Source organism: Parus major, chromosome 7, assembly GCF_001522545.3.
Source record: "Parus major isolate Abel chromosome 7, Parus_major1.1, whole genome shotgun sequence".
NCBI lineage: Eukaryota > Metazoa > Chordata > Aves > Passeriformes > Paridae > Parus > Parus major.
In genome coordinates, this window is record NC_031776.1 from 3,964,956 (window position 1) to 3,975,287 (window position 10,332).

The 10,332-nt window shown below is 46.7% G+C and overlaps 1 protein-coding gene across 2 annotated transcripts in view; it reads left to right on the top strand.

Annotated features, from left to right (window-relative positions):
- Positions 1-10,198, top strand: part of ERBB4 (erb-b2 receptor tyrosine kinase 4) — a 553,629-nt gene extending 543,431 nt beyond the window's left edge. The window contains exon 28 of one of the 2 annotated variants that reach the window (XM_015634896.1): positions 1,783-10,198. In XM_015634896.1, the coding sequence (XP_015490382.1) occupies positions 1,783-2,219 (437 nt within the window). In that variant the 3' untranslated portion in view covers positions 2,220-10,198. The remainder of the gene's footprint in view (positions 1-1,782) is intronic. The other variant, XM_015634897.1, reaches the window with a different exon arrangement.
- Positions 10,199-10,332: the final 134 nt, after the last annotated feature.

Here is a 10,332-nt window from a genome sequence, read left to right on the forward strand (position 1 = left end):
TTAGTTACCCATCAAGGTTGAAGCATTCTGACTAGATTAATACTCCTTTACGCGGGGATTTGGTTTTCTCTCCTTAATTTTCTACTTTGAAATGCTCAAATGTGCCAGTATGTCAAAGATGGTAAGTCCCCCTTTTACTTTTTTTTTTTTGAGAAATAACAAGAGGAATGAAAAAAAGCTAAGCCCCCTTCTTACCCAAACACAAATCTTCAGTTATTTCCAAGGAAGGGATCTATCTTCAGCCAGCCATAGTCCTAACTTTGCTTTGTTTATTGATCTTCTTATTCTTGGCACTTTGCTTGGTAAATGTCATGTTGAACCTGCCACAGAACTGATACACACAGCTGGCATTTGATACCCAAGAGAAGTCTAGGATTGAAAGAACAAGATGTGCTTTAAAGAGAGCATCACTGCAAGGGGAAGATTGCCTAAATCTGTGCCAGCTCAGCACGCTGCACTTCCCAGTTTGCCCTCATTCATTTCTTCCTCTTTAAATAATGATAGCAGTCATTTAGATGTAAGGGGACGTGTCATTATTAATTTGCTTCCAAAGCTTTGCATTAGCTCTAAAGAAATTAATAAATGCAGTGTAAATGACAAATCACTACTGTGTTTGCTAAGAATTTGGAAGCCACTTTGTCTTTCATGATGGAGGGATGGAGGGAGCCCTGGGGCTTGACCCACAGCAGCTGCAGTTGTGGGATTCTCCCTTTTAATAGTGATTTCCTCGCAGTGTGAGCCCACGTTTGCACCCATCCAGGTGTGCCCTGGGAGTCCTCAGAGCTCTGCAGGAGCCACCTGAGCCCTCAGGGATGTGGCAGCAGCAGCTCAGGAGAAAGCAGCTCCTTCCTGAGCCCCTGGGCACAGACACAGGGCTGTCACAGTCTGGCCACACAGCTGCGGGGTTCAAATCAAAGCACTGAAAAATGGGGAAAAATGTTCCCACTGTTCAGCTCAGATCCAGTGACAGTTCAAAGGTGTTCACTGGGACTCAAACTTTTGCCTTTAATAGTTTTGGCCCCATTCTGGATGAAAGCAGATGATCCCTTGCAGCAGGACTCTCTGGGGAGGTGTGTGCAGAGCCTTTGAGCAGTGCCCTGCCTCTGGAAATGGGGTGTTAATCCACAGCAAGTGATCTGAGGCAACTCTAACCTGCTCCAAGTCCTGTTCTGCAGCTGATCTAAGGCTCTCTTGTTCTCTTTCCAGGGCTCATTTGTATAACTTTTTTCTCATAATGCTTGGACAAAAGCCCTTTGTCCTTCAGGGATGGAAGGTTTTTAATCAGGCAAATTGCTCTGTTAGAAATGAAGCTGTCTTAAAAGTCAGCCCTTGGGGATAGGCTTTGTGCAGAGAGGCTTAAGTGAGATTCCTGTAGAGTTTTCTGGATGGAAGGAGTACAGAGCAGAGGGTTTGCTAATAGGTCCGAGGTGGCAGAGGCAGAAGTCAGTGGGTGTGTTTGGGTCTGTAGTTCACACCATGAGAGGAGGGAGAGCAGAGGAGCTACATGGGCTATGGCTCAGCAAGAGCTGTAGTTTAGCTGGCCAGTGTGTTTGATAAGTCAGTCTTCAGAAGTATCTGTTTTAACCCATATTGTCTGTTTAGCTTGTAAACACTTCACTTTTCACTGGTGTGTGTTCAGCTCAGCTGGCTTCTGGTCCCATCTGGAGTTCTTGGAATGGCTGAGGTGGAGGGTGCTCTAGTCCAAGCGCTGTTTCTGGTCACGGATGCTACATGGATGGATTACTACTGCTCCTGGCTGACGTATTTTTCATCTTTCTTTAGATTACCTAAACCCAGTGGAAGAGAACCCCTTTGTTTCCCGACGAAAGAACGGAGATCTCCAAGCTGTGGACAACCCAGAGTACCACAACGCTCCCAACGGGCAGCCCAAAGCAGAGGATGAGTACGTGAACGAGCCCTTGTACCTCAACACCTTCGCCAACACCTTGGAAAACGCCGAGTACCTGAAGAACAATTTGCCAGAGAAAGCCAAGAAGGCCTTTGACAACCCAGACTACTGGAACCACAGCCTGCCCCCACGGAGCACCCTCCAGCACCCGGACTACCTGCAAGAGTACAGCACAAAATACTTTTACAAACAGAACGGACGGATCCGGCCCATAGTGGCAGAGAATCCTGAATACCTCTCCGAGTTCTCCCTGAAGCCTGGCACTGTGCTGCCCCCGCCGCCCTACAGACACCGGAATACCGTGGTGTAGTGGCTGTGCTCTCACTGAAGTGGAAAGGCAACCCCTTCTAGCTGCCTCACTCGTGCTCTCTCGCTCCCCTGTTCTCCCTGCCCTTGCCCGTCTTTCTTCCCTCCCTCCCTCCCTCCCTCTCTTTCTCCCATGAGCTTCCTCTTCTTGCCAGTTCACTCATTTTTGATATTTTTAAGTGAAAGGATGTCCTGGAGTTGGTTGCAGATTGGGTTGGGCACCTGGAAGGAAGGAAGGAAGGAAAGAGACTGGAAGAAGGATTTTTGTACGACCTGGCCTTTCCCACTTTCAGCAGAGGCCCAGAGGAGCCAGGTGGTAGCAGGAGAGGCCAGTGGCAGTGCTGCTGTGGAGCTCGTTCTCAGTGATTCAACCAGACACTGTAGGGAAAGCCACAGGAAGGCTGATTCTTTCAGCAGGAACTGATGGGAGTCTGTACAGCATTCCTGGATATCTCCATGCAATTTCCATCAGGGTGAAAAATGGACAATTTTTATATCCCGTGTGATAGCGTAGTAATTGAGATTGAGAATCCAATTTCTTTCTCTAACACTTTCTATCCCAGCAACTGAAAATGGCTAACATAGCTTTTCAAAAACATTCAGATCTTCATTGTGGCTTTCCAAGAAATGATAATGTGACTCCCACATACTAAACCCTTATTCTGAGCCACACCATGATTTTGTGCCAATTCCCAGCCACAGAGACTCCTACTCAGAACTGGTACCTGACATGACCATTTTTGTATGTGTGCCAACAGAACAAACACTTTAAACACAAAATACCTTTCAGAAGAGAGCAACAAAACCACACCTCCAATATGTTCCTTTTGAAGCTAAAAAACAGGCCAAGAAATGAAGATTTGTATGCCAAAAGCTTTGCTTTCCTGTTTTTTACCTGCTGACTGTAAACACTTCAAAAGATTGTCACTAATTCTTCCCTCTTTTTCTTCTTCATGGTCATGAAGGGAGCTGGGGATGCTGTCAGGCAACACTGAGGACAAGACAAAGAACTGAAGAGTTTGATGTTCTGTGGGGTGGGGTGGGAAGGGTCCTTTAAACTGGAAGACAGACACTGGACTGGAAAAAATGCACATAGTGGTTCACTGGAAAGTTAGTTTGCACTTAACCTCTGATTTTATTTGAACTGTTTTCTGGATTTTGAATGAAGCAATATGGAAGTGACCAGCAAAATACAAAATAATAATTTTAAATTTAAAAAGAAATATAAATTATTTGTAAAGGATGACTGTGGAAATGCCAAAATGAAGCAAATCAAGTCTTTGGAACAATGTCTGCCACTTCTGAGAGGCCAATGCAGTGACTGCTTCAGAGAATACAGTGACGGAGCAGCCAGCTCTTCCTGCTGCTTTATGAAGGACAGCAGAGCAAACCCTGAAAGGATCAGGGAAGGCAAATGTCCTGCTCTGGCTTGCAGTACGGTACAGAATACCATTTTTCTAAAAGGAGGATTACTCTGGCACAGAAGACAGTGCATATGAGGTTTGAGAAGTCAAAATGTGCATGATTTGCAGAGCTTTCTGTCGAAAATGTAAATAAGTATGAGTCAGTCTCCTTGCACTTAGTTCTGCTTTTATCAACCTCAGTTTTTAGGTAGACACCCCCTGACCTGCTCCTCTTTGGAAATCTCCTTCAAAGCAGAGTTCTGGACGTTTTTAGTGATCTGGGGCAGATGGAGCTGGGAAAGGAGGCGTAAGGGCCAGAGACACCAAGGCTTGCTCCTGGCACACCAAGACCGTGTGTGTGAGAGCATTTGTGAGCCTACTTCCCACCACACATGTTAAGGAACTATTAGGTACCTTTGGAGATCTACCTGTCTCTATCCATCAAGGTTTTTAAAGGGAAGAAACAATACCTGGTGGATGGCAACTTTGGGTGATGCAACAGTATTTCAGTTTATGCACTTCAGCTCTGCTAGGGCTGAGATCTTTGGGATGACCTAACCTGGCAACAAAACCAGCAGCTGGAATGGCATCACCCTCCTCTAAACTCCTGCCGTTCCAACAGCTTGCCACCTTTAATCTTAGGGAAGCAGAGGAAGGGAGTATGAAACTAGCAATAGTTATCTGAAGCTTAGTGGCTGAGGCTTGACAAAGGTGAGAAGAGATGTTAAAGCTGGGTTTGTTGTTGCCCTTGTAGATGGAGAACAAATTCTGTGTGATCACAAGTGAGCTTTTTGTGCACCAGGTGTGTCCAGGCCAGCTACAACCAGGTGTTCACCAAGTACATAGCTGAAGGTTCTGAAAGCAGCAAGGACAGGTACAGATCTTTGAGCTGTTGAAAGGAGATCTTGGGTCAACTGGTACCAAGGTGGTTTGTGGTGATTTGGCCAAAAGGCCAGCAAACCACTGTCATGGATACAATCCTGCACTCAGGGGCCTCCTCTGGTGCCTCTGGTAGCTCCTCCCCATCTTGGAGAGACAGGGGCACCCACTGGGCAGGGGCTGGGCACAGGCTGGCATGAGGCCCTGGGTGGCTGCTCCAGGGGAGGTTTGCTGCCCACAGCAGCGCTCACAGGGTGTCAGCTGTGCACAGACAAGGTCTGCCAGGCTGACACGATGCTGCCTGGGGGCACAGAGCAGCACAGGAATGTGGGTGTCCTGTTTCAGCACAGCAGCTGCCTGCAGTTCCATAGGTAGGTGGAGAAAGGTTGATTTGTCCCCGAACAAGAGCACAGAGTAACTCCTAATGGAGAATAAATATAAAATAAAAAGCTGGCGCAGGTGACATGTTTGAATTCAGAGATGAGCTCGGAGGCTGCTGGGGCAGAGCCAGGCACTGGCTGGGGATGGAGCTGCTCACACAAGGTGAGGCCTGTTTGTTCCTCTGGTAATGAAGTAGTGCTCCTGTTAGAGACAAGCCCATGGAGTAATCCAAGTGTAAATACTGGTGGGGTTTAACAGTCTAACATTTTATTTCTTACAAGGCTTGAATTATTTATTAATTTTATTTGTTGACTGTGGGTGTGCTATAATGTATTAAGTAGCATGGAAATGCAGAGGTTCCTGCAAGTGGGGCAGCAGGAAAGCTGGAACAGGAGCTTGGGCTCTGCCTGGCAGCCAGCATGAGCCATGCAGAGCCATGCTAGTGGGGTCTGGGAGAGCAGAGGACAGGCAGAGGCTTAATGAACACAGTGATTCGGGATGAGGGAGAACTCTGCACGCTGCAGCTTCACAATTCAATATTTTTTATGATTTTCTGAGCTGCTGGTTTGAGTTGCAGTTGCCAAAACTGGCCCATGGGTGCTGCCCCTTGCCCAACAGATGTTCACACATCTGTTCACACAGGGCCTGTGTTGGAGATCTTGCCTCACCTGAGGCTGCTGGTGAACCAGCCCCGAGGGCAGCAGTTACCTGAACCCTGCCCCTTTCCTCTGGAAGAGAACTTAGCTGGCAGGTTTTGCCTCTTAACAGGGAGTTTAATCACAGCTAAAGAAAACAAGAAAGGGAAACTGAGAGCAGAACTGTTTGGCTGCTTTAATCTGATCACAACCTGGCCATCCCTAACTCGTTTCTTTGCCTTACTGGGTATTGTGCTGGCTTGCTGAAAGAACTTGGGCAAGTGCACATGGCAAGATTATGGCAAGCACTCAACTGGGATTCATATGGGATGAAAGAGGAGGGTCAAGCTCTTCAGTGCATAATGGCAGGTTTGGGGGAAAAGCACGTATATCCACACACAAACTGCGTTTTGTCAGCACAAAGCAGCAAGTGAGCATGTCAACAGAAGTATTTTGGGTGTGATTCACTCTCCAGTGCTACTGAAGTATCTGTACACAGCACACTTAGGTTTTGTGGGTTTCAGAGTGCAGTCTGCTGTTTGTAAATGTTCTCCTTCCCCCTGTCACGGCCTGGGAGACCAACAGTGACCAGCTTTTCAAGAGCACATTTTTGCCCGAGCGTGGACCAGCCATTGTCCAAGGCACAAAACAACGTGCCAAAGGAAAGAGAACAACTTATTTTCTCCTGATCTCTTTCAGTATTACTTATCCTAGCTTATTACTAGTTTTTACTTACCTGAGGGTTACTGCAAGCAGATGCTGGGGCCGATTGACTCACTGTAACATAACTGGCTGGAACCAACTACTTTTGCATTTACTTCTTCAGATCTTTTCAGATTTTTCTTTTTCTGCAAAACAGCCAGGAGGGATTTTTACATGGCCCTTAGCTCAGATGTAGCAGAATATATACAACTACATTTCAAACAGGTCATCTCTCTCAGGTAGCAAGAGATGGAAATAAATCTGTAGTAGAGGCCACCATGTATGTGTGTTCCAGGTACCCTGAAATCCTTTTCTGTATACAAAGAAATGCTGTATTACCCCTGGATGTAACATTTACTTGGTAGAAAAAGTGCTTCTTGACTGGAAGATTCATATGCAATGATCTGACACCTGTTTCCACTAAAGATCTCACCCTCAGCCACCACCAATCCCAGCCCAAAAAGAAGGAAAGTGGCAGCTCTGGAAGAGCAGCTCAGCCATGAATGACTCTGTGGATCCAGTCTTTCCATAGCTCTAGGTAGAGGTGGGCAGCACAGGGGAGAAGTATGAGTTGTGAGGTGAGTAAGCCTAGAAATACAGCTTGGTTTTGGGGATGGAAAATCAGATATTAAAGAAAAAAAACTTTTTTTTGGTCTATTAGACATGTCTGTGTAGGTGTTGCACATCATGGTGGCAGCCAACAGAATGATGGGATAGTCTGAGCTCCTTTATTCCATCTGGGAGATGAGGAGACTGGCACACAGCAGAATCAGGCTTTTGGTCACTTTTTTGGTCATTTTTGGTAATTCCCCAGGATAGCTGGAGGCATCCCCTGAGCTGTGCTTCCCTGGCAGCTCAGGAACCCTGGGCAGGCACGTCCTTACCGAGGGAGCTGCCACTGCAGCACCCACAGGGTCACACGGGGACACTGCTCTAGAGTGCAGGAGGAGGAGGAGGAGGAGGAGGAGGAAGGAATGGGGGCACCAGAGGTGCCCATGAGTCAGGGTTGGCTGCTCCCCTCACCCTGCACAGCTGGTGTCTCAGGGCCCCCACCCTGGATCCCTAAGTGCATTTCAGAGCTATGGCACTCCGAGAGGTGTTTACGTGCTTGGAAGGATGTTTGGCTTGAGGGTGACTGGTGAAACTGAGCCTTTAGAACAATGGGAGCCAGGCCTGCAGTTTCCAGTCTTTTAGAGGGCACCTCAGAGGGGACAATGTCACCTCGATTTCCCTTTGGCAAGGCTTTTTCAAAAGCTGGTGGCACAGGAAGTCTCTGCACCTGCTCATTTCCAGCTGCCACTTGTTATAGTCTCACTCTTGGGAATCTCCAGCCTCTGATGCTGACAAAACAGCTTGTCTGTGGTTATGTAAAAATCTTGGATTTGGGTTCAGATTGTTTTCCAGAAAGCCAGGGCTGGGTGGGGTAGGGTGACTGGCTGTGTGTGCAGGATTCCCTCTTTTTTATTTTCTACCTGTTGCTAAGCATTTCGTTATAAAGGTGGAAAAGGTCACTGGTACAAGTGGGGTTTTCAGGCTGGAAACAAATACAGCCATGCAGTTAGAAGCACCACTCTAAGATGTCAAAAAATTGTGTCTCCAGGTTAGTTTTAATGTGATTTTAGCACAATTTTATTTTACCACTGTGTGGAACAGTAGTTTGTTTTGATGGTAGGCTCCTTGCTCCTGAGGAAATCACCGGCAGGTGAGGCTGTTGACTCCCTGTAAGTCTGATTGTCCAGAGCACTTTTTAGGGAACTTTGTGGGTGTTCAGGTCTGACTGATGGTGGTGGGACTCAGTGGGGCTTGAGCTGCAGCCAGTCTCATCTCCTAACCAGAGCCAGAGGGACACCTGATGCCCAGGGCATCCTCCAGCTGGGGTCTGGGGCAGCAATACAGGAAAAGGTGTGAGAGGGGAAGCCCAAGGACATCCCAGTAGGAAAGAAGAGGTGTCAAAGCTGGCTTTCTTTTTTTCCTTCTCTATTATTTAATTTTAGAAGTGAGCTTTGTGGACCTTGGCAGTGAGAGGTTTTAAGGAGAGTTTTGTAAGGCATTAGGCAGTGTGAGTAGTTATATCCCAGTTCCTCTCCCCTCACCAATAAAAAAGCCATGAAATCACGCTCCAGTGCTGTTGTGGATGAACCCTCTGGGGTGAAGGTGCACCCTGCCCAGCACCCTCAGGCTGCTGGCTCAGATGTGACCAGGGCCACAGGTACACGGAGCCACGGGCTGCCACCGAGTGCCGTTTGCCAGCAGCTTGGCCCCCAGCCCCACCCTTGAGCTCTCCTAGGGGGGAAACACTGTATTGTCTGTAGTACTCTGAAGACTAAACCCTTTTGGGATAACCACAGTAGGGAACTGTGAGTGGTATTTTCTAAGTGTAGATATGTATGCCGTTCTTTCGAGGTAAGGTACTCTGACATATGTAGCATAAACTGGTCCTGCTGTTAAATGGGTCGATTATTAACTGAGCAGCTGTGTAGGGGGTAGCTAACTTTGAATGCATGAAATCACTGTTCCCCTGGACATGGGATGGGAGCTAGGCACTGGCTGCTTGTGGGGGTACTTATGGTGGGGTAATGCAAGAGGAAAATGCAGGTGGATGAGAAAACTGGTAATTTTTTATAGTGTTTTAAAGATGGAAATTGGTACCCATTCTATACATTACTCACAATGGTTTTAATCCCTTCTTTTGCCCAGTTTTTGCTGCTTCCCCAGTACTGTAAGCTGGAATTGCTAAATAGGTGTCAGTCCTTGGATAGGGAAGGGAAACTGAGGGGAAAAAGAAGTCTCTTTCTAAGAACAGAGATAGCCAAATTGTATTTCCTGACCTGGTGGTCTTGAACCACTGACTTTTCAGATGAGGCTCAGATTCAGGCCTGGGGTATGACATTACTGTCCCCTTGGAATCACAGACCCCCACCTGGCAGGTGACACTGGGACAGCACCGAGCTCCCAGTGACTCCTGATCACGGAACCAGCAGCACAGATGGGGTGGCCTGTGTTTCTGTCAATCCTCAGCATTCTAAAAGAGCCACAACATAAAACAACAATACTTCTGCCTTATGAAGTACCTTCAGAAGAAGAGAAGTGTCAGCATGTTGGGGAAGACACTCATTTCTTGCGAAGCGATGCATTCAGAGTTAGCTGCCTTTCTGAAACAAAAATAAAAAGAAATTCAATACCTACTGTATGTTACTTTGAAAATGTGAATAGTATTTTTATAGCTTGTTAAAGACACAGCTAGTTGCATTTGTAAATAAGGATAATGTTGCTTTTATTTTCCTTGTGGACACCATTGTTTGGAACATAATTGTCCTTAGGGTTGATTTGTATATAGGTAATTTGCTTGTGATTTCAGCCGCTCCTCCCCCCCTTTCCTTTCTCTTCCTTCCCACCCTCTGGTTTTGGTTAGAAGTACCATTTTCAGCATTCTGTGTGATTCCGTGTTTTAGCACTGTTGTGGTGTGTTCAGACTTTCTGCACTTGCTTACACAGTAGGGTATGCCAATCGTGTGTGGCGTAATGTTACTTTAACCTTTCGTTTCTCATATTTTAGCTGTTGAGAATTATACACTGTTAAAATACTTACTGACCTGGGTTAATATTAGGTACATATTTTAGCATAATTTCCCTTCTTTTCACGGTTTCTCGGGGCTTTTCTTTTTCTTCTTTTTTTTTTTTTTTTTTTTCCTTTCTCTTCCCTTTTGTCTTGTTTGGAAGCTGGGAAGAAACCTGTGGATCTTCTCTTTGTGTGGTTCTATTCCCCACTCCCGTGTGCAGCCCGGAGTTTCTCCTCATGGTCCTTGGGGTAGAGCTTTATCTGTTTGTTAAGGCAAATGTAGACTGCGACCCACCTTGCATCAACCCACGCTCATCCCAGCTGAACAATTTGAAAACTGTTCTGCCTTTTTGTTACATGAATCTGTCAGAAATATATTTTTAATTTAATATAAATGAAATTCAATAAAATACGAAACAAAGTCTCTGCGCGCACCCGGAATCTCTTGGGAGGCGGCTGGAGAGCTGCCACGGAGCCCCCTGTGCCCCTGGGAAGCCCTGGCACAGCCCTGAGCTGGGGTGGCCACACACACACAGAACCCCACACACACCCCATACA